Source organism: Panthera tigris, chromosome F2 (assembly GCF_018350195.1).
Source record: "Panthera tigris isolate Pti1 chromosome F2, P.tigris_Pti1_mat1.1, whole genome shotgun sequence".
Lineage (NCBI taxonomy): Eukaryota > Metazoa > Chordata > Mammalia > Carnivora > Felidae > Panthera > Panthera tigris.
Window position 1 is genome coordinate 47,040,018 of NC_056676.1, and position 25,253 is coordinate 47,065,270.

A 25,253-nucleotide genomic window follows, 5' to 3' on the forward strand; every position below is an offset into this window, starting at 1 on the left:
TCTTGGAACAGAAAGAGATAAACACCAGGAGACCACTCACTGAACTTTTACATATACGGTAGTCCTTGCCCTGTTATGTGTGGGGGACACATTGTAGGTCCCCCCCCACCCCCGCAGTGGATGCCTGAAACCATGGATAGTATGTAGCCATTTATATGCTATGGTTTTTCATTTATATACGTACTTATAAGGTTTAATTTATAAATTAGCAGAGTAAGAGATTAACAGGAATAACTAATAATAAGATAGAAGAGTTTTAACAATATACTGTCATAAAGGTTATGTGAATGTGGTATCTCTGTCTCTAAGTATCTTACTATACTCTGCTCACCCTTCTTTTCGTGATGATGGGAGATGATAAAATTCCTACATGAGGAGATGAAGTGACATGAACGATGTGGGCACTGTGACCGTAACGTTACGCTACTGTTGACCCTTGGATGAGCTATCAGAAGACGCTTCTCTGCTTCTAGACTGGGGTGCCCAATTGTGGGTAACGGAAGCCACAGTTAAGGGGGACTATTGTAAATGGCGAAGTTTCAGGAAGTGGAAGACAGATTCAGGAAGTGGGAGAGAGAAGAATGAAACGCTTGTGGCTCTTAGTTCCACCAGAATGGCCAGGGATGCCCCTTCTTGTCATCTCTCCGGACCTTCGAGGGTCATGCTGCTTGTGAATCCGAATAATATGGATATTTCCGAACTAGTGTTCCTAACAGAGACCTGCTTTCCTGTGTAACCAATGTTCACACATACTTTGGGAATCAGCCCGATTTGGAGTTGACGGTACAGCCGCAAGCGTGTATTGTGTATCTCTTATTTGCCAGGCACCAGGACCACTGTCCTTGTCCTCTTTGAGTTGGAAGCCAATGGGAAGACATTGCCATCGACAGAATAGTTATAAATAATTAATGAAATGACTACAAGTGTGCAAAATGCTACAAGGGAGAAGTTATTAAGGAACGAGAATCAATGAAATATTCTGCAATAGTAGGAAAATGTCCAAGAAGTATTTTGGTTATGGAGGGAGGAGAGCACCAGTATCCCTGATATTGCAGTTAAAGGGATTTGGGGTTGTTTGTGTTGGTAGGGTCTCATCTCGTGAGTGGCAGTGAATTAACATTTATTTAGTTTAATGAGGATTTTTATCATTTAGGACTCAAAGGGGTTTTGGATTCTTATTTCTATAAGATATGATTAATTTTCCAAGAAAGCCCATCCAAATTGTGTTGAAATAAATAAAACAGTTGGCCTCGTAGCTTTTGGTCTGTAACTTAGACCCATGTTCATCAGTATGAACTCATCTTGTAGTATTTCTTTCATTACCTTAGTATTTCTCTCATTACTCCACTATTCCAGCCTGAGGCACTTAATTAGGCTAGAAACAGGTGCTTGCTTCTTTATAAATGGCACCAAATTCTGTGTTTCAGAATACAGAATTTCAAAAATGTGTTTGTTTTCAGTACCAAATAGATTTTTTTGGTATTCCCACTCGCCCCACAAGACAACAAATATGCTGTTCATTGGTTAATTTGGTTGTTTATGACTCGTGGTGACGAGGAGGTAGGATTCTTTTTTCCTATGTACGGTTCTCATTTCCCAATCACTTTTTGAATAGGCCCATCTGTAAACAAACTAAGCTGCACAGCCGAGCTTGTCTGGGTTTTGTAAAGCAAGAAAAGCAGCCCCATGGGAGCACACCTCTGGCCGGACTGCCAGAACTGGAGGCTGACGCATCGGAGGCCCTGGGCAGAAAGTAAAACCTGTGATTCTCCCCTCTGCAGAGCGTGGTGATGGTGGTCTTCAGTGAAGACAAAAACCGAGATGAGCAGCTGAAATACTGGAAGTACTGGCACTCTCGGCAGCATACGGCGAAGCAGCGGGTCCTTGACATTGGTAAGTTGACCTTGACCTCTCCGTGTGGTCTTTGGTGAACCGCCCTGTTGCCGTGATGCCAAGGAGAGCCTGGCACACAAATCAGAGCTAGGACCCACGCAGCTCTTCAGGAGAAATGCCAAGCACGAGTCTGTGCACTTTGTCAGTACATTTGGTACAAATCAGGCTGAGAAATCAAAATCAGGCTAAGCTGGGTGCAAAGCACTTTTTGTTCTATGGAAGTCAGCTGTGCCTCATATAATAATAGTGATACATTTGGATTTGCAACGACCGTGTCGGTTTCTAAAACGTATTTCCAGGCCCTCCTGTGTTTGGGTCTAACGGCCAGTCGGGCCGACCAGATGAACTCTTATCCCGCTGTGACACGAATAACCTCAGGATCATTTGACTCTAAGGTACTTGTGAAGGTCACATGACTGGAAAGTCAGTTCTGGCTCTCTAATTCTCTGTCTAGTGTCCCTTCAGCTCCAACACATGCCTTCAGCTCCAACACATTAGGTGGTCCGGCAAATGACACCTTTGAGAGAGCTTTTCCAGCAGGAGGAACGATTTTGCCAAGTATATTTCCTGGAGTTTGTGTATTCTTTTTTAGTTTTAATGTTTATTTATTTATTTTGAGAGAGAGGGAGAGAGAGAGAGAGTGCGCGTGTAGGGTGGGGGCAGAGCAAGAGAGAGGAAGAGTGAGAGAGAGAATCCCAAGCAGCCTCCGCACTGTTAGCCCAGAGCCCAACACGGGGCTTGATCTCATGAACTGCAAGATCATCACCTGAGCCAAAATCGAGGGTCAGACGCTTAACCAACTGAGCCACCCAGGCGCCCCTGAAACCTGTGTATTCTTAGACACGATGTCTGTTCTCTAGAGACAGGTAGTCCCCTGGGTGGGACTCAGGATTCAGCCAGGAAAGCAGAGTCCATGCCAAATGGTCCCACAGAGGGAATTTGTTGCAAACATTGGGAGGGCTGAAGGCACCGGGAGGCATTCCAGAGATGAGCAACAGCAGGAGTCTGCTGCTGTTACCTGCAGGGCTGGAAGATCAAAGGGAGGAGGTTGTGGGTATTGGGAGAACCACCCAGCAAGAGCTGGAACCATAGTGGGGGCTGCCTCAGCAGGAGCTGGGGCCACAGAGGGAGCAGCTTTGCAAGAGGAACTACGGAGGAGTCACTGCCAGACACACCTCTTCAAAGAATGCCAACTGGGAGGAGGGGACGGAATGCCCTGTCTTCTCCCTGTCTCCCAGCCTCCCACCAGTGCTTCCCAAGGGCCGCACTTACCCTGAAGCCATTGGCACAGCCTAGCAAATGCAGTTTGCGGGAATCGACCTCTGGGATACAGAGTAAGATGGGAAGTCAGGGATCGGATCTTAAAGTTTCTAGAAGGTACTTCAGGATGCAGACAGTAATATATGTGTTTCTAAGTAATTTTAACACTGCATATGCTGTTTTTATAAGAAATAAGTAATTTCTCATCTGTGGGCTTTCTTGCCTCATTTTGCAGCAAAGAGGATGCAGTCGCAGTGAGTGTAGGCAAAGTGAAGGTTGCCATTGTGTTGGGTTTCAGAAGGTATTACTGAACCATTGAAAGAAAGGCATTACTGAGCCATGGCTTTGATTTCTTACACACTGCAATGATGGATGTTTAGACATTCCATCTCACCCTTGCTAAGGTCTCATGACCAACGGCAGAAAGGTTAGTGACTAGGTTAGGGTTAGAGACTCACAATAGAACCTATGGAACTACTTGCTGGTTTATCCTGCAAGATGGTTACGCCCCTCCTCCCCCCAGTGCACACCAGCATGCCCCCCCCCCCCCACATACACCTCCTACTAGTCAAATGTATTTATAAATGCTTAATAATAAATAATAAACATAATAACTTTAATGAACCAGGAAACTGAGCCCAGAGAGACCCACTGACCCACTTTGCCAAGTGACTTCTCAGATAATTAGTGCAAGAGCTAGGATGAGACAGTGTTCCTCACCCAGCCCTTACATAGAAACTCCAAGAGTGATTGACTAGGACACGGGCTTGGGGATACTTGCCTTAACCTGCTTTGTAGCCAGTCTACATGGAGCAGAGGAACAATTTTATTTTATTTGAAAAGTTAGCCTTATAATTATTACCCAAGAAAATGAGAGGAGCAATTAAACAGAAATATGGACTAAGTCCAAATAAGGCAAATAATAAAAGCATTTTACTGGCTTACCTGCTGGTTCAACTTTGATAGTGTTGCAAGGTTTACTTTTCTTAGACCAGAATGATTTCTCAGCTCTCACAGGACTTCAGATCTTATCTTTCTTCTTATCACCTCTTGCCTGCCTTCAGACTTTTCTCTACAACCCTTTACACACGCATGGGCACACACACGCACACACGTGACTTATCTTTGAGATTTATGACTTTTACTAAGAAGCTTTGTGGCTTACTTGGGCTACTTGCTCTGAACCTGAACCTGAGGGGTGTTAATCAGTTCCTTAGCTTCAAATGGAAAATGGATTTTTCTCGCCACAACCTCAACCTGACAGCTGCTCACATAGGATGAGGAAATATGCAAAAATCTTATATAATTCGTTCTTTTACTAGATTAAAAAAAGATCAAACCGCGCACTCCTCTGCCAGTTGATGGCTAACACCATCTCCAGTATAAAGGGAGGGCCGAAGCCGCGATCACGTGTACGTCTGTGTGTGGTGCCCCGCCATCAGCGGGAGCTCTGGAGTGTGGTGCTGAGAACATTGTGAAGGCTCTACCTTGGTTCCGCCAGGGGAGTGAGCGGTGCCTGCTGAGGGTGAGGGGAGGCTGAGGAGCGCATGTGCTGTGTAGTTGCCAGTTTGGGTCGAGAACCTTCTGGTAGCCTAAAGAAGGAAAGGAAGAATCCAGCGTTTAAAAATGTTTTACTTTGCCTAACCTCCATGAAGCTGGAGGTTATAGTCAGGGCTCCAAGGCTGCCGTTTCTAAATCTCCACCAGCCACCGCGGCCATCAGGTTCCACCGGGCCCTCTGGGTAGTGACCTTGAAGTTGGGAGTTCGAGACTGAGATAAGGCCCCTTTCGCTAAAGCAGAGATTCATAACCTGTGGTCTTCAGAGTCTGTGGATGGACTGAGGGGAACCTCAAACTCCTTAAACACAATTTTGTGTGTAGAGGCATGCAGAGTCTTTCATCTCATTTTTCTGGAGGTTCCCGGGGTAACCAGCCGTCCTCCAGCTCTCTGCCTCTCTACCTCCACTTCAAGCAAAGCCCACTGAAGCCTCCGCCTCTCTTTGTATCTTTCCTTATTCCGCATCCCCTCAGCAGTCATACGCAAGGATTTCTCTCTTGTCTCTTGTACCCTGTAATGATGGCTGGCGAACATTCTACATCTTTCCTGATGTACATTGATCTCACTTGGGTTAGAATGTTGGTTGCTCTCCAAGGCTGCTCCTCATCCCCACATACTTCTGGTCCTCTGACTAGCCCCTCAGTGCTGGTCGCCTGCTGGGGAGAGGACTCTCAGTGTTCCCGATGGAGTCCTTTCTGTGGGTCCGTGCAAAGGAGAGTGGGAGCCCGAGGGCCTAGGGCCCAGGGCCCAGGGAATGAGGCTGCTCCTCAAAGCACATGATGCCTTGGCTCCCAGGTTCCCTGTGTCCTGATTGGAGTCACCAGTGGGGCTGCCCTGCATCACACCAGGCACAGCCCTCCTTGGGCAGATACTTGCCCATTACGTGGTTTGTCCCATCACTTTTTGCCTGCTGTCACCTTATCAAAGAGACCTTCCCTGTCACCTTACCTAAACGGCATATCCTCATCGCTCTCCAGCCCCTTCACCTGTATTTTACTGCAGAGCGTTTATCACCCCCCTACATTCTCTTTATGTATATATGTTTCTGTTTCTTCTTGTGTCCCCCCTCCTACTAGAAGGTAAAGCCCATGAGTGCAGACACTTGTCTCTTTTAGCACAGGGCCTGAGACATAGTGAGTCGTCAATAAATATTTCCTGAATGAATGAGTGAATGGACGAATGAATAAAGAAACGTGTGGATTAAACTCTTATTACACTGACAGAAGGCAGGCCTCTGGAAGGACTGAACTATGTCTTAATTATATCTCTCATGTGTCCCCTGTCTTGTGTGTCCCAGGCTCGTTCATATATAAACATTTTGCCCTTCATTCCCCAAAACAATTCTAAAAACTGAGGTGGTGAATGGTTGAGAATTTTCCCCAAGGTCATGTGCTTGGTAAGTGGTGTAGGTGAGGTGGAAACTCAAGAATGCTTGAGTTTGCACCACTTGTGGGGTTTTTCTTTATTCTCTGTCCTCACTCCACTGTATATCATCTTTGGATCTCAACCCCTAGGTAGTTCGTGGCCCCAGCAGGCCCTGATTACTTGTAGAGTGACTGCAGACATCCATTGCCTGACCTTGCTGATGTCCTGCTTCCCCTTTCTCAGCCTTCCTCTCCGGACATGAGACTGTTTGGCAGTCTGGGGCATGGGACTCTTGGCTGCTGCTAGTTCTGGTGTTTCTGAAAGCCAGTTCAGATATGTGGTTCTTGTACATTGGGCCATAAACTATTTTGCGGGGGGCGGGCAGGGGGGGGAAGGAAACATTAGCAATTAGTTCTTACTTGATAAAAGTAAAACAAACAGACTTCAGCCCAAGCGGCTCCTGCTGCTTTTCAAAGCATGCGAGCAGAGTTCTCTAAGCCTCACAAGTTCTTTCTTGTGAGCTCGTTGAACGAACAATTATTCCAGGTCATAAATGAGTTTACATTCTGCAGCCCAAGGAGCTCTTCTGTGCCAATTATACCTGAGGTCTCCTGTATGGAAGCGGCACTTGGATTGTTTCTGTTGTTTGTTTATCTCTGATTGTGAACGTCCCTTTATAAGGATGCGGAGTTAGTGCTGGCCCCATATTAGTTGCCACTGGCTTGCAGAAAGGCACGGCTATTCCTTATTCATTCAGCAAACATGCCAGACCCTTTGTTAGGAACTAGTGATTTAGAGGTAATTAGGACAGAGCCCCTGTCCTCAAACTGCTCGAGCCTGGGGCAAGAAGATGAATGGCTAAGATGTCACACAGTGAATGGCATCTTGGAGGAGCACTTCCCGGAGGAGGTGTTCCTGAGACCCCTCAGAGAGGATGACAAGAACATACCAGGTCGACGAGGTGCCATACGAGTGCATGGCAAGCCAAGGAAACAGCACATGCATACCCAGGAATCAAGGCAGAAGAACCAAAATGAGATTGGCAAATTATTTTATAAAGTCTGATAAAAGTGTTAGCAAAGATGGGAGGGCTGGAAACAGACCTACATACTAGTAAGAGTGTTCATTGATTGAACTAATACAGACAGTAAGGTGAAAGAAGGAAGTCCTGAGGAAATGAGAGAGAAGGGCTTGGGAGCTGGGGAAAGGCTTGCCTTTTAAAGGAGAATCTTAGGGCAACAGGGATGTGTAAGGTAGATGGGTTTGCTCGTCTCTCCGAAAGGAGGCCTGGGTAAAGCGGGTTCCATGTGGTCCAGGCCAAAACTCCAGGCCTCCCGTAGAGGCTCATCAAGCCCGGCAGAGTGTGTGGGGGTCCAGGCCCCGGAAGGCTGTAGGTGTTAGAGGGCCATTGACTCGTGCCACCTGTGTCCCAGTGGCAAACCTGACCTGCAGGGAGAATGTTGGGGAAATGCTACCCCAGGGGCTTTGCAGAAGGGCATCACCGCAGCAGATGTTGAGGGTCATGAAGCTCAGAGTTTTTCATCCTCTGCTGCTTTAACACAGTCTTGGCTTCATAAAGTCTTGTTGCACAGTTTTGTTGGGGAGATATTCAAATGTGTGTTTGTGTGTCTGTGTTTGTACTTTTTTATACTGAACTGTAGCATGCATACCTTATTTTGAGTTTTGCTATTATTGAACAGAGTGGAGTTTAGAGATCCAAGAATATGCAAGAGAGGAATAATAAAAATGATACCTACGTATTGTCATTCATCCAAGTGGGTGCATTCCATTTGTACATCAGTCGTCCCAGATTGCTGGTAAGGACAGATGGAGGGAAGGGTGCAGAAATAGCAAACAAATAGGATAATGTAATGCCATGACATTTCTCTTTAGTGAGTTGTAGTACTTGAACTCAGAGCCTTTGGATAACCATTGAGTGTTTTTAGCAGCACTGTCATGGGATGATACCTGTATTTCAGACAGTTAATTCCAGGTCAGCATGGAGGATGGGGTGAAGTGAGGGAGAGACCGGTAGTGGGAAGACCAATTATAGCCGGGTGAATGGTGGAGAGCCCCCCGGAGGAGTGAATTGCAAAGGGGAGATGCAAAGTTATCCCAGGACCAAGAGACGGATTCTAGAACTGATAGATCCTCCGTGATGACTGGCTGTGGGGATAAAGGAGAGGGAAAAGATCACAGAAACAAAGTGTGGCTTTGCTAACTAAACGGGTGCCCTGCTTCTAGGTAGGGGTGTCGAGAGGAGCTACGTAGCCAGGAAGTGCAGGCTAGCCAGGTGCTGTGTTCAGCCAGGGGCAAGACGACTTTGAGGCACCGTCTACACACGGAAGTTCCCCGGGACTCATTTGCACAGTGGCGTCATCCAGTTTTGCGCAGCGCGAGCCATTTAAAAATATTTTACGTGAACCACAAATGACAAAACGAACTGGACTACATCTCAAGCTTACTCAAACCATGGGTAATTCCAAGACCGCTTTCTGGGGAAGGCACATATTTCTCTTTGCTCCCTTTCATGGAGGGAAGGAAAGTTAGAGGAGGGTCCACAGCTGAAATTAACTTTACGGAATGAGAGCCAGAAGCTACAATAGATAAATTGAAGCACATTCACATACAGTTTCTCTCTACTGGACAGAATTAAGAATTATTTTACCACCTTACCATGCAGATGTTCCAAAATAAAGAACACCGTGGTTTTTGCATTTTCACAGTGGGTCACGTGGATTGTAATGACAATGACACTGACTCCACAAGCACATCTAAATATGCCTCATTACTTTGTAGTCACATCCAACAAACCATTATCAGTATAACTTAGTGGCTAATTGTGAAACCAACAATTTGTTCTTAGTTCCCTCTCTGTCTTCAATTTCAATCAGCAGTCGTCTTTCCCTGTATCGGGATGTGTCAGTTACATTGTTAATATTAATCCTGTAGTTCTCCGTGGTAAATAGCAGCAGGCGGTTGTAGTTCATCTTTGATTATTAGCATGTGATTATGGGATTTTCATCCGTCCCTCATGCAAATCTATCTTTTTAGCGCCAGTTTTTAAATGCCCCTTTTATGTCAAGGTAAAGCTTTCTTGAAAGCTTAAGTCCCGATGAGGTGGAAATATTTCCTGAAGTTTCGTTCTCAATAGTTTTCTTTGCAAGTTGAAGAGAAGCCTTTCGGAAGACTCTCCAGCTCAGAATTATTCTGACCTTGGTGAATTACTCCACTTAAGCTGTTCTTTCCAGGCTTCAGAACTCTCTTCAGCCTGGAATCATATTCCACTTTCAAATAGGAATTGTGATTAAAATTAACGTGATTGTTTTTTTCTTGGAGTTTTCTAGAGGAAAGACCAATACCATATGATTTCATTCAAATGTGGAATTTAAGAAACAAAACAGAGGAAAGAAAAGTGACAAACCAAAAAACAGACTCTTAACTATAGAGAACAAACAGATGGTTCCCAGCGGGGAGGTCGGTGGGGGGTGGGTCAAATAGGTGAAGGAGATTACGAGCACACTTACCTTGTTGAGCACTGAGTAATATATGGAATTGCTCAATCGCTATATTGTACACTTGAAACTCATATAACACTGGATGGATGTTCACTACACTGGAATTAATTTTTTTTTTTTTTTTTTAATGGAGGTTAATCTTAGTGGAACTTGAGCAGCTGCAGGAATTGGGTTTGTGGTTCAAATTTAGTGAAAGACAATTGACGTAAGGATTGATAGTTCTTGTAATGTGTCTGTGTCCTATACCGCCAGTTACCAAAAAGTCATTTCTTTTGTTTGATCAGAAGGTACTGCCCATTTGATCAGAAGGTACTGCCCACGGTGGCCAGTCTGCTGTAATCACCTCAGACCTGCAAATGGGGCTCCCGTCTCCAGCACGACAGGCCCCAACATTTTCCCACCCTTGATGATACTTCCAGACGCTGTTAACTTCCCAGTTAAGCCAACGTTGATTTATAAAAGAGACCTGAACTCTTTGTCAGATGATGGTACTTGATCCTTCGTGAGAGACTTGAGAAGTGCCATTCCATGAGAGGACATTCCAGTCTTCTCTCGAAGACCCATTCTAGTGCCTAGCAGCCTTCAGTGTCAGCAATAAGCTTCAAATAGCCAAAGATAAGCACGTACAATTGTACTTTTGAGTTGCAGATTGAAGAAATTCAAACACACGCTTACACATGTGAGTCACCTTCTGCTTTTAGGGAAGTGCTGTAGCCACAGTTACTGAAAATTCCTCTTCGCCATCAACTTTGGTTAAAAAACATTTATGTGATAAAAGTGTGGTAGGCTATTAAGGTTATATGTTTTAAAACATTATAAGGGGCGCCTGGGTGATTCATTGTGTTAAGCATCTGACTCTTGGTTTTGGCTCAGGTCATGATCTCACGATTTGTGGGTTCCAGCCCTGCATGAAGCTCTATGCTGACAGCATGGAGTCTGCTCTCTCTCCCGCCCTCTGTGCCCCTCCCCTGCTTGTACTCTCTTTCCCTCTCTCTCTAAGGTAAATAAACATGAAAACATTATAAAATGCAAGTACTCTTTAAAGTTTATTCAGGCAGAGCCTATTGATTTTCAGTAATCATTGAGCCACTGTGGGTTTTCATTTATTGCATTGCATGTCTCAGTATGCATCCTAGAAGCTCATTCTGTTGGGGACAACAGCTCTGGGGAGAGTCACTTCCGTCTCAACATGTGTACTTAGTGTGATCCAGCAGTTCCTCCCCCCTTCCCCCAGCAAAGGGTCCAGAACAGAGCCAGAGTTCATATATCCAGGCCCTGATTCTTGGAGACTTCCTTTTAAACTATTGCTGGGTCTTCCTCTTTCCTTCCATTCTGTGTTTCTTCAAAATGGCATCCACTAGCCCATATCCTACACTGCTAGTGTCTCTCCATCCAGTACAGTCTGTCTTTTATTAAAAAATCTTTTTTTTTTAAGTTTACTCATTAATTTTGAGAGAGAGAAAGAGTGGGGAAGAGGCTGAGAGAGAGGGAGAGGAAGAATCCCAAGCAGGCTCCACACTGGCAGCACGGTGCCCGATGTGGGGCTCAAACCCATGAACTGTGAGATCATGACCTGAGCTGAAGTTGGATGCCTAACCAACTGAGCCACCCAGGCTTCCTTATTAAAAAATCTTAGTGCCAAATCTACAGGTCCTTTTTTGCCCCTCACTAGTTTTCCTAGTTGCTTCCAGCTTCTTCTTTGTTCCTCTCTAGGGCTCTGCTTGCCTAGAGTGTCCCTCCCTCCCTCCCTCCTCGACCTGGCAGACATTTCACCCCTTAAGACCTTTTCCTCCATCCCCACTTGGGTGGGATCTTCCTAATCTTTCCAGGCAGAATCAGCTGCCCCTCTGTGGGTTTTGGTTTATATCTAGTCAATGCCTATGTTTTAAATATTCCTATATTTTAAATATTAATCAATTATACTATAGCCTTTTCGATGAAAGTAGTTTAATAACTAATTACTAACATAAATAGAATACATACACTAATACACCAAGGGAAATGACTCATTTTTAACTTAACTAGAAATCATTACTGTTCTGTGGAAGAAAACACAGGAAATTGTTTCAAAGCAAACTTTCAAAAAAAAATAAAACTAGCTAGATTTGGAAATTAAAAATTGTAACGAATGTGGCCCTTAGTTATTTTTCTTCACTGCTCCTGAGAAGTATATTTACCTGGTTCCAGGATATTATTGTTGACCAAAACTTTCCCTGCAAAGGGTTTCCTTAGTGCTGACAATTTAAAAGCCCTGAGTGGTTAACCAGAAGGAATGTTACAAAGGGGGATTAAAGCATGGCATGGATGCTTAGAGACCCCTCTCAGAATCTTAATAGACCCTCTATACTTAATACGGTAAAATGCTTTATTTCCTGTTTTATGTCCCCCCTCCCCCCACATTTCGTGAGCACTATACCGTCTTTCCTCTGCTTGATGGGACCTTTTCTGTATCTTTAGCTGTGGAAGACCATGCTTTCGTCTCAAACATGTAATCTGCGCTTTGATTTGATTTCATCTTTTTTGTCTGAGGCTTGTTTCTTTTCTTCAGAGATGCTTTTAATGAGACCCCAGGTAACCTGATAGTCTCACATTTTGTAGTATTCCTTGCTTGGCTTAAAAGTTACAAAAAATATGTGGAGATACACTCTGATAGTTTCGTGAGGCTCGTCTGTTGATGGAAACAAACCGCACAGCCACCATCGTCCGCTGTCCTTCAACATTGACTAGAAGCCTCTCTCTGGCTGCACTTTGCAACAGACACAAACGTGCGTCTTTGGCACACCCCCGAGTGCGAAATTAGGCAAATCTAAAGTTTTCCTTCTTCATTTACACAACCTAAAACTTGCCAAGAGAAAGTCTTTCCAAAATTAAATTAAGCTCTTTGAGGTTGTAGAAACCCAAGTGAGGGAAAGCTGGTCAGAAGAAACGTCTTTGAACAGGCTCCCAGGCATGCAGAGCCACCTCAAACGTTTGTGCTTTTGAAAAGACAAGTATTGAAATAACTGAGTGCTACATAAGTGAGCATGATCTTGTAGGGTAGGTGCTGCTATTATCTGCATTTCACAGATGGGGAAACCCGCTTAGAGCAGTTATGCAGATTTCCTTAGGTGGCTGCCGATCCTGTTGAACTTATCAGGACAGTCCCCGGATGCCGTGGTCAGCATTACAAATGGAAAATAGAAACAGAAGCAACAGCTTCCCTCCTGTGAGAACAAGTTTGTCTTATGGACGATAAATTTATATATATATATATATATATATATATATATATATATATATATATATATATATACATATACACACACACACACACACACACACACACACACACACACACAGAGACACACACACACACACATACATACATACATATTTTTTTTTTCTTTTTTAGAGAGGTGGGCGGGGGCAGAGAGAGAGGGAGAGAGAGAATCTTAAGCCGGCTCCACGCTCAAGTGTGCAGCCCGATGTGGGGCTTGATCCCACGAACTGTGAGATCATGACCTGAGCCGAAATCAAGAGTCGGACGTTCTGCCGATTGAGCCCCTCAGGTGCCCCTCGAATAAATATATTTAAGAGAATTAGAATTTCAGTTTTGAAATGTTGTCTAAATCCTCTAATAATTGATAGAAAATAAGTAAATAGGAATGGCAGTGTGAGTAATTCAAGTAGCAGTGAATGTAGAAATCACTCGTGGAACAAACAGGAATAGCTGGTGCTGTCCCCCCACCCTGCACCCGTCACGTACAAACTCACCTTCCTGTGTCTGTTAATCAATGTGGTGTGTGTGATGGGGCAGCCGGAGGCAACTGGGGAGGTTAAAAGTGGAGATGAATCCAGAAGAAATGGCAAATGTTGGTGAGGATGTGAGGAAAAAGGAACAGTTGTGCACTGTTGGTGGGAACGCAAACTGGTGCAGCCATTGTGGAAAACAATAGGGAGGTTTGTCACAAAATTAAAAATGGGACTACACTATGATCCAGTAATTGCACTATTGGGCATTTACCCAAAGCGTACGAGAACACTAATTAAAAAGGATACATGCACTTCCATGTTTATTGCAGCCTTATTTGCAATAGCCAAATAATGGAAACAGCTCAATTGTCCGTTGATAGATGAATGAATAAAGAAGATGTGGCACATATATATGCATATATATACATGTACATATATGCAATAGAATATTACTCAGCCATAAAAAAGAATGAAATCTTGCCATTTGCAACAACATGGATGGATCTAGAACAAAATAAGCCAGTGAAAGACAAATACCATATGATTTCACTCCAATTAAATTCACCGGAATTTAAAGAACAAACCAAACAGAGGAAAGAAAAGTGACAAAACAGACTCTCCCGGACTTCAAGCTGTATTACAAAGCTATAATCATCAAGACAGTATGGTACTGGCATAAGAACAGACACTCGGATCAATGGAACAGAATAGAGAACCCAGATATGGACCCACAAACATATGACCAACTAATCTTTGACAAAGCAGGAAAGAATATCCAATGGAATAAAGGCAGTCTCTTCAGCAAGTGGTGCTGGGAAAACTGAACAGCGACATGCAGAAGAATGAACCTGGACCACTTTCTTACACCATATACAAAAATAAACTCAAAATGGATGAAAGACCTAAATGTAGGAAGCCATCAAAATCCTCGAGGAGAAAGCAGGCAAAAACCTCTTTGACCTTGGCCTCAGCAAACTTCTTACTCAACACGTCTCCAGAGGCAAGAGAAACAAAAGCAAAAATGAACTACTGGGACCTCATCAAAATAAAGAGCCTCTGCACAGCAAAGGAAACCATCAGCAAAACTAAAAGACAACTGACAGAAAGGGAGAAGATAGTTGCAAACAACATATCAGTTAAAGGGTTAGTATCCAAAATCTATAAAGAACTTATCAAACTCAACACCCAAAAAACAAATAATCCAGTGAAGAAATGGGCAAAAGACATGAATAGACACTTCTCCAAAGAAGACATCCAGGTGGCCAACCGACACATGAAAAAATACGCAACATCACTCATCATCAGGGAAATACAAATCAAAACCACAATGAGATACCACCTCACACCTGTCAGAACAGCTAACATTAACAACTCAGGCAACATCAGATGTTGGCGAGGATGTGGAGAAAGAGGATCTCTTTTGCACTGCTGGTAGGAATGCAAGCTGGTGCAGCCACTCTGGAACACAGTATGGAGGTTCCTCAAAAAATAAAAATAGAACTATCCTACGACTCAGCAATTGCACTACTAGGTATTTATCCAAGGGATACAGGTGTGCTGTTTCAAAGGGACACAGGCACCCCAATGTTTATGGCAGCACTATTGACAATAGCCAAAGTATGGAAAGAGCCCAAATGTCCATCGGTGGTTGAATGGATAAAGAAGATGTGGTATATATATACAATGGAGTATTCCTCGGCAATCAAAAAGAATGAAATTGTGCCATTTGCAACTACATGGATGGAACTGAAGGGTATTATGCTAAGTAAAATTAGTAAGAGAAAGACAAATATGACTTCACTCATATGAAGACTTTAAGATATAAAACAGATGAACATAAGGGAAGGGAAGCAAAAATAATATAAAAACAGGGAGGGAGACAAAACATAAGACTCTTAAATATGGAGAACAAACAGAGGGTTACTGGAGGGTTTGTGGGAGGGGGGATGGGCTAAATGGGTAAGGGGCATTAAGGAATCTACGCCTGAAATTATTGTTGCACTATATGCTAACTTACTGGGATGTAAATTAAAAAATAAATTAAATTTTTAAAAAAAGGAATAATGGCCCTGCAGGAACTTGGGAGATTTTTTTTTTACAGACTGTACATTACATTAAAGGGGAAAAAAATAAAGGGAGAGACAGAACCAACTTAAAAAGCATTTCTTTGCCAGTTAAAGACTGGATCAAATAAAATCGCATTTTTTTTATAAAGAAGAAAAAAAAACCAGATTCTTAATTATAGAGAACAAACAGATGGTTCCCAGAGGGGAGGTGGGTGGGGGATGGATGAAAAAGGTAAAGGAGATTACGAGCACACTTATCTTGCTGAGCACTGAATAGTATATGGAATTGTTCTATCACTATATTGTATACTTGGAACTAATATAACATTGGATGTTCACTACACTGGAATTAATTTTTTTTTTTTTTAACGGTGGTTAATCTTAGTGGAACTTGAGCAGCTGCAGGAATTGGGTTTGTGGTTCAAATTTAGTGAAAGATAATTGACGTGAGGATTGATAGTTCTTGTAATGTGTCTGTGTCCTGCACCACCAGTTACCAAAAAGTCATTTGTTTTGTTTGAATTTTTTCAGTCTGCAACTCAAAAAAGTACAGTTGTAGGTATTTGAAGCTTGTTGCTGACACTGAAGGCTGCTAGGCACTAGAATGGGTCTTCGAGAGAAGACTGGACTGTCCTCACATGGGATTGGCAATTCTCAGGTCTCTTACTAATGATAACGTACCGTCATCTGACAAAGAGTTCAGTGCTCTTTTATAAATCAGAGTTGACTTAACTGGGAAGTTAACAGTGTCTGGAAGTATCATCAAGGGTGGGAAAATGTTGGGCGCTGTTGTGCTGAAGACGGGGGGAGCCCTGTTTGCAGGTCTGAGATGATTACAGCCGATTGGCCACCATGGGCAGTACCTTCTAATCCTGTATACCTATAACTTTTTGTCCCCAAACGTACCCCTAAGAGTGTTGGTAAACTAAGTAATAAGATGAAGGATGGAAAACTAAAGTTGAACAGAAATAGTTCACACAGGATACAAGAATGAATTACTTACCAAAGCACTATGCATGTCTTCATCATTCATCAAACTGTCAGAATGTACCAGGCACTATTTTTCAAGAGACGAAATAGTTTCATGAAAACATAGACTGAATCTAAATCTCACTGAATAACATAGACTAATGAGAAGAGCTTAATTTCAAGCCCATCCAAGTTTATTTAAATTCAGAGCTAGAAGCCATGGTGCATATAAGGTACCACATGCACATATGTGTTTTTGGGTCTGAACAAAGGGTATGACTTATTCTGTATTTGAAATCAAGTTTACAGCCAAGACCAGCGTTCTTCAAAAAAAATTAAATCAGAATAAAAAACACTAGCATACATGGAACACAGTAATACGTTACAGTGTAAAATGCTTTTCTTATTTGTAAGTTTATTGTCACTACAATGGAAAGCTAGAACATTGGCTTATAAATTCCTTTGCTAGAAACAGAAAGGTAAATCAAACACAAATAAAATATTAGGAGAGAATTCCAAGAAAGATTCCCTCTTAAATGATGTGTGTGAAGGTAATATATTCAACCATGAATAGTAAATAGGAAAAATATTTATATCCAGCTTTCATATCAAAGTCACTCTATATTGGTCACATCCTATAAGTAAGTCACAAATTATGTCTTCATAATTTCAGCCATTCTTGTTCTAGGTTGTATATGGAAAGGCACTCATTTGAAAGGTAGTATGTCACAGAAATCAGAGGACTCTGGCTATGTATGTAGGCAGAATTTCTTAGGTTCCAATCCCAACTTGACCACTTAGAAGCTAAGTGATTATCTGGGAGGGGAGGCAGTTAACATTTTTTTGCCTGTTTCTTATTCTACACAGTAAGGATAATTTAAAAAGCTACTGGTTACAATTGTGTGAGGTAATGTTTGGGAAGTATGTATATTTAGCACACATTCGGCTCTCAAAACTGGTGGCTGATTCTATTATTTGCTCAGGGGTCAGGACCAAATGATGGAAATACATTTAGAGCCGTTAAAAAGCAGCTCAAGTGTCAACACACTTAAGAAAAGCCAACCTCCGACTAGGGAAAAGCATGATAATGGATATAATAAACTCATTCACCTTCTTAGGAGTCATCCAGGCTTTAAGAAGCTACTTCTTTGATTTTGAAAAACAAAAAAAAAATCTCAAAACCTACTTGGACTAGGGTTTCTTTATTCTACCTATTTTAAGTCAGAGTGAATACTTCTAGAATGACCCTCAAGTGGTTCCTGAATTTGAGCTGATTCTATGTGGTCTTTACAGACAGAGGGAAGCAAATGTTTGAGGACAGGTTGATAGGGGAAGTAGGGGCCAGTGTTGTTCCCCTCACCCACTGAAGGGTCTGTTTTTAGATATTGTTTCCCTTTTGTCGATGAGATAATCACGTTCAAAGAGGTTCTGTAACTTATTCAGAGTCACAGGACTTGTTTAGAGCAGGACAGAAATTAAATTTGGGTCTGTGTGTCTCCACCCCCAATGTCCTTTCTTCCTATGCTTTGGACAGCACCCCATAAATCGACTCCTTGTATGGTCTTTGCCTTTTTTTTTTTTTTTTGAGAGAGAGAGAGAGAGAGAGAGCACAAGTAGTAGAGGGAGGGAGAGAGAGAATTTTAAACAGTCTCCACGCTCAGGTTGATGCAGGGCTCAAACTCACAACTGTGAGATCATGACCTCAGCTGAAATCAAGAGTCAGATGCTCAACTGACTGAGCCACCCAGGCGCCCCACGTCTTTGGCTTTTGTTGTTGTTGTTGTTAAAAAAAACAAACAACCTCTTCTTAGACTGCAGGGGATTCACGCTGAATTGGCAGTGTGCCATTTTCAGCATTCCAGGGCTCATTATTTCACTAGTCCAGACAGAATCCACACCTTTCAGAAGAGAAACAATTTTTATATTAATTATACCATTCCTTTTAATCTCCACAATATATACAAAAAATAATTTAAAAAGATGGTTATAATTTACCAAGCACGTGAAGCTTAATTAAGGTGAGGGAATTAACAGTTCCTTTGACGGCATTCCAGAATCACGCTTACACGTACAGTTTGAGGAAAACTCAGCCTACAAAATCTGCGTCTAAAAACTGATGAACAGACCACCGATTATATGCAAAAAGTAAAAGAATAAGACGGCAAAAAGGACTCACCTCATGCTTTCCACAACAATTAAAATAGAAATGAATCCCATCATTTCTCTGCAGAATGTAACTTGCCAGAATTACATATGAAAAGCACAGCTTGGGGCGCCTGGGTGGCTCAGTCGGTTAAGTGTCCGACTTCGGCTCAGGTCATGATCTCGCGGTTTGTGAGTTCGAGTTCCGCGTCAAGCTCTGTGCTGACAGCTCAGAGCCTGGAGCCTGTTTCAGATTCTGTGTCTCCCTCTCTCTGACCCTCCCCCATTCATGCTCTGTCTCTCTCTGTCTCAAAAATAAATAAACGTTAAAAAAAAAAAATTAAAAAAAAAAAGAAAAGCACAGCTCATCTGCCCATGCTCAGAAGTCCTTCGCCAAAACACTGTAGTTGGCCATCATTCTTCCTCAAACCTCTTGTTTTCTCAGAAGGGCTAACTTTTGAACTTTTCTTTCCATCTTCATGGGGCCTCATGGAACTTACCCAAGTGCTTCTCGACTAGCTAGTTGCCATGTATGATGTGCTGTGATTTTTCTCTACAAGGTATTCGTATCTGGTGACAACTTACTGTTTAATTTTGCAGGATAAATGTAGGCAGTGATTAATAGTTTGGCCTTCGGCAACGGCCAGACCCAAATTCAAATCACAGGTTGGCCTGTTACTAGCCATGTGATCTTCTACGAGCCACTTCTCTGTAGGAGGAGGATGCTAAGATCTACCTCACAGAGCAGTTGTGAGGATTAGATGAGCTCGTGTTGGTAAAAGACTTGGCACATGCTTGGCACTCAGTAAGCTCTTGGCTTATGGCAGTTGTTATTATCCCAAGAGTATTTGCATTTTAATGTCATGAGATGACAATATCTGTACCCAAAGGAATGGATGTTTCGGGATGGGATTGCAGGCATGAGAGCAAGCAGACATCTCGGAACGGGTGCTGTTCAGGTCTGACCATTTAGGTAATTGCTTGGTTCTCCTATATGCACGGTTTTCATCCACTTGAGGGGAAATCGTTGTCACATGGATCACATTGATAATTGGTATAGGACCTCACTGACAGATGTCGCTTTTTCTAAGACCGCACGTGGACTGAATCAGGTGCACCCAAAGGAGTAGTCCTTTCAGTTTGCCACAGAGCAGTACTACCCAAAGTGTAGACCCCAGACCAGCAGCATCAGCCCCGTCTAGTGGGAGCTGATTAGAAAGGCACATTCTTTGTCACATGCCAGACCCACTGAATCATAATCTCTGGCAGTGGGCCTAGACAACTACATTTTACCAAAGCGCTACAGGCAATTCTGATGCACCCCAACGTTTGAGAAGCACTGTTATGGAACACCAACACAGGCCTTTAAGCTTTGGGAAACCAGAAATCTTCACTCTACATCTTTGGGGAGCCTCCTACAGGCCCTAAAGAATGTATATGGCTGTGCATTCCCATACACTTCACTCTGACATTCTAAGGACATACATAGCCTTAGAGAGGACCCTGGAAAGTTTGACTATCACTACCAACGTGACATTAACAATGAGATCAACTTCATTCTTATTTCATTAGAGTCCCATTTCTTTCATGGTTTCATTCTTTTCTATGCTTCAGATTAGTTGTGTACTTTAGGGTTATTCTTTTGTGTATAAATTATTGAGATTAATAAGGACGATCTTCAGGGGCACCTGGGTGGCTCCCTCAGTTAAGCGCCCAACTCTTGATCTTAGCTCAGGTCTTGTTCTTAGGGTCATGAGTTCAAGCCCCATGTTGGGCTCCATGCTGGAGTGAAGCCTATTTGAAAAAAAAATTAGTAAGAACTACCTTTAAATTTCAGATAAAAAAAAGGGGGGGGGGGCGCCTGGGTGGCTCAGTCGGTTGAGCATCCAACTTTGGCTCAGGTCATGATCTCACGGTCCGTGAGTTTGAGCCCCACGATGGGCTCTGTGCTGACAGCTCAGAGCCTGGAGCCTGCTTCAGATTCTGTCTCCGTCTCTCTGCCTCTCCCCCACTCATTCTCTGTCTCTGTCTCTCTCCCTCTCTCTCTCTGTCAAAAATAAATAAACGTTAAAAAAAAAAATTTAATTCAGATTAAATTTGCATAAATTTTTTTAGGAATCTGTTTCAGCCAATTATAATTTTATTTCAACATGCTGATTTTTGGAAGCATCTAATCCATTTTCCCATTTATATCCTCATTCTTACTAAGTAGATGTTAGTATTCTATAGACATTTGCAACCCAGGTACCAAACATATAGTTTTTATTTTGCCTTGTCTTCTTTTAGAGAAAAAAATCCATTCAAAATGTAATATGTTCAAAATTAAGTGCTTTATAATTTTTTTTTTTTTTTGAGTGGGTTGATTACTTTTCAGCTATGGTGGCTATCATGCAAGAACAAGCCATACACTCAAGTCACCTGACTTCTTGTCATAGAAGGGAATTCCAGGTGCAGGAGGTTGAATGGTGATCTTCAAAAACTGCTGTGTCCATGTCCTAACTCCCAGAATCTATAAATAGGACCTTATTTGGGAACAAGGTTTTTACAGATGTAATTAAGTCAAGGTTCTCAAGATGAGACCATGCTGGATTAGGGTGCACCCTAAACCCAATGACAAGTCCTTAGAAGGTAAGAGAAGAGGGAAACAGACACAGAGACACAGAAGAGAACACCATGTGAAGACAGAGGCAGAGGTTAGAGGGGTATGTCTATAAGTCAAGGGACACTAAGGATTGCCAGCAACCACCACAAGCTAGGAGAGAGCGTGGAACCTATCAACCTTCAGAGTCTCCAGAAGGAACCAACACCGCCATCACCTTGATTTGGATAGTCTGGCCTCCAGCGAATAAATTTCTGTTGTTTCAAATTACCAACATTGTGGAATTTTGTTGTGGCAAGAAACTAAGCTTCTTATGCCAGCTCATTGACAATGCCTTTTACTAATCGCAACTATCAACATTTGCAAAATTTGCGTTTAAGAAGCTTTCTTGAGGAAAGGCTTACCAACAGGTTGCTGAGTTTCTATCTCTATACTATGAGCCATAAACCCTTAGGCAAACAACAGTAACACAGTTTTCGGAAATGAGAGATACAGCTATTAGCGTTTTATTCATTGGACCAAAAAAACATGTGGACAAGCCAACATCAATGTGCATAAGCTGTTTAGTCTTAGAAAACTTTCCTAGTCACAAATGATAGCAGAGCTATTTTACCATCTGTAGGAACGGCTTAGAGACTAAAGATAAACAGACATTTCTTATATTGCATAAGGTTAAAGAGGAAGGTGTGAGATCAGTCTCAGTTATATATTTGGTTTAGAATGCTTGTGGATACATTCATTCACTTACCCCATTGTTCAACACATTTATGGAGTGCGTCTTATCTGTATGATGTTAAGCACTGAAAAAACAGCAGCGTTTAAGATAAATTCCTTGCCTGCATAGAACAAATAGCTAATGGGAAATGTTGGTAATAAATAAGTAAACAGATAAATAAAATATTGGCACATGGTATGAAGGAAATAAACAAAGTAATGTAACCACTCAGTAAAAAGTAGCCTTACCAGTGTTTTTGGGTTTTGTTATTGGCATAAAAAAGCATATTAAATGTAACTGTGTTGTTCATTTATTTGTCTACTTACTTATATTCTCTCCTTCTGGACCGTAAAAGCCACATGATCAGGGACCTAGTCTTGTTTCTTGCTGTCTCCCCAGTGTGAAGACACTGGCTGGTACATAGTGGACACACGGTACATATTTGTTCAATATATTTATTTGGTGATGAAGTGAATATGATACAAACTGACAGAGGCCCTATGCACGATTAGGGGATGCAGAAAGCATTGTGTTTGTATAGCATTCGTATTTAAGATCCTTAGTCAAAGTGTTTGACCAAACTGCTTTGGTTAGTCTTTATTTCTAAATATGACTTTTGGTTTTTAAACATTACAGTTGACCTAAAGCTGTTAAAAAATGCTAATCAGGGCGCCTGGGTGGCTCAGTCGGTTAAGCGTCCGACTTCAGCTCAGGTCATGATCTCGCAGTCTGTGAGTTCGAGCCCTGTGTTGGGCTCTATGCTGACAGCTCGGAGCCTGGAGCCTGCTTCAGATTCTGTGGCTCCCTCTCTCTCTGCCTTTCTCCTGCTTGTGCTCTGTCTCTCTCTGTCTCTCAAAAATAAATAAACTTAAAAAAAATTATAAAAAAATATATTTGCCTTGGACTTGTTAATTTCACTTCTGAGACTATATCTTATTGAAATAATGAAGTATATGTGAATATTTAGCCATAAAGATAATTAAATGAAGTACTATTTATGGTAGCAAAGTATTGGACGTCATTTAAATGACCAACAAGAGCAAAATAAAGTTTTGGCAAAGTTATTTTTAAAATTCAGTATAATAGTATTTTGCAATTACACTGAATTGCATTTTCCACAAGTTTATTTATTGACATGGAAAGATGCTGAAGAAGTATTAAGCAAAGTAAAAATAATTGTTACAATACTGTATAAAAATATTTACATATTGTGGAGAAAGGGAGACAGACTGAGGGAGGAAACAGGAAATATTTACACAGACGTGTTTTTTGTGGTTGTTTGTGGAGTAGATTGTGGTCTTTATGATGAATGCTTTTGTATTAAAGTATGTATGCTTTTTTTAAAACGTAAAGATAGGGACGCCTGGGTGGCTCAGTCGGTTAAGCCTCTTGCTCTTGATTTCAGCTCAGATCGTGATCTCTTAGTCATGAGATCAAGCCCTGAGTCAGGCTCCAAACTGGGTGTGGAGCCTGCTTGAGATCTTTTCTTCCTTTCCTTCTGCCCCTCCCCCACTCATGCACACATGGTCTCTCTCTAATAATAATAATAATAATAATAATAATAATAATAATAATAATAAAAATGCAAAGATACATAGTTTTGCTTTAAAGTTTCCCTGGGGGAACCAACAGAAACATGGACAAAGGCCATGAACAGGCAGTTTATATAAGCAAACACCTGTTCAGCTATCCCGGATGTGAAGAGATGCTTGAACTCACGAGTGGAAGAAGAAATGCAAATGTTACGTCAGTAGGATACCACTTTGTACCCATTGGATTGTCAAAAAAAAAAAGTTAGAAATTGGGTGAGAAAAAGGGGAAATAGGATTCTGGTGGAATCTAGATTGGCACAACACATTCTAGAGAATGGGTCTGGAGGGCCATTTTGGAGGGCATGTTAAAAAGTAGGTTTTTCTGTGGTTAACCCTCAATACATGTCCTGGTAATAAAGAGAAAACCAAATCAAACTGACTTTATTTTATTATGGATTAATATGGACTTATTATGGACTTTGTTTTATTATTATTTATATCACGGATAGAAAAAGCAAATAGGACCTACTGCTTCTCTCCGCCTGATTCATACAAGCACGATGGGTTGTATTACTGTAAGAAAGTGGTGAAAATCTTGATAAAGGATCACATGAACTTGGACTTTACAATAAGTGAGGAGGAAATGGATAAAAATGACTGGATATGTGAACTTTAGGAAAGCAGACTTCAAAATGTCACAGCATGAGCACAGGTTGTTAAAGCCTCGAGAAGCCACCAGCCCCGGAGTGACACAGCAACCCAGAAGGACAGGCTTGAAGAGATGACCATTCAGTCAGAATCATGTCCTATTTTGTAGGCAATGAACACTTGACACATCCTGGGAATTCATCATAACACCCAGCTCCTGTCCTAGTGCAGCCAAGAAAAATATTTAAAAAGATTTTATTTATTTATTTATTTATTTAAAAACATTTTTCTAGCGGTGCCTGGGTGGCTCAGTCAGTTAAACGTCCGACTTCGGCTCAAGTCATGATCTCACAGCTTGTGGGTTCGAGCCCCGCATCAGGCTCTGTGCTGACAGCTCAGAGCCTGGAGCCTGCTTTGGACTCTGTGTCTCCCCTTAGAGAGAGAGAGACAGAGCATGAGCAGGGAAGGGACAGAGAGAGGGGGAGACACAGAGTTCAAAGCAGGCTCCAGGCTCTGAGCTGTCAGCACAGAGCCTGATGCGGGGCTCGAACCCACAAGCTGTGAGATCATGACTTGAGCCGAAGTCGGACGTTTGAGCCGCCCAGGCGCCACTAGATTTTATAAACAAAAAGACCTCTTCTCCTGGCCCCCACTGTGGGCTTGAAGTATGAGGGCACAGAGAGGTGTCCAGTCCTGATTGTGAAGGACATGATAGATCATGGTATAAATTTTAGCCCTGAGAAAAATTAGAAAAAGCACGTGATCTGACTTTCATTTCAGAAGAGTCATGATGAGACCTTTGAGAGAAAGAACATTTGTGATTAGGTGACCACCCTGTGAATGATCCAGACCTCGAAGGAAAGCAGATGGGCCGTGGACCTTGTTGCCATCCAGGCAGGACATGGCCGATGTTTATTTATTACAGAATCAAAGTAGGACAAAAGTAGGGGGAAATCCAGATGGTAACCATAAGCTCAAACACTCAAGACATAGTGAGGATTAAAACTAGGACTGTTGGGGCACCTGGGTGATTCAGGTGTTTCAAAGTCCGACTGTTGATTTCGGCTTGGGTCCCGATGTCACGGGTCGTGGGTTCCAGCCCCGCATCAAGCTTCAGGCTCTGTGCTGACAGCGTGGGGCCTGCCTGGGATTCTCTGTTTCCCTCTTTCCCTGCCCCTCCCTCCCTCTCTGTCTCTCTCTTTCTCTTGCACTCTCTCAAAAATAAATAAATAAACATAAAAAATTAAACAAACAAAA

At 42.4% G+C, this 25,253-nt stretch overlaps 1 protein-coding gene across 4 annotated transcripts in view; it reads left to right on the forward strand.

Moving 5' to 3' along the window:
- The window catches only part of GRHL2 (grainyhead like transcription factor 2), a 167,257-nt gene that overhangs the window by 80,213 nt on the left and 61,791 nt on the right, over nt 1-25,253 (forward strand). For all 4 annotated transcript variants that reach the window (XM_007073312.3, XM_042972700.1, XM_015535561.2 and 1 more), the window contains one exon: nt 1,782-1,893. In XM_007073312.3, coding sequence (XP_007073374.2) covers nt 1,782-1,893 — 112 coding nt within the window. The remainder of the gene's footprint in view (nt 1-1,781; nt 1,894-25,253) is intronic.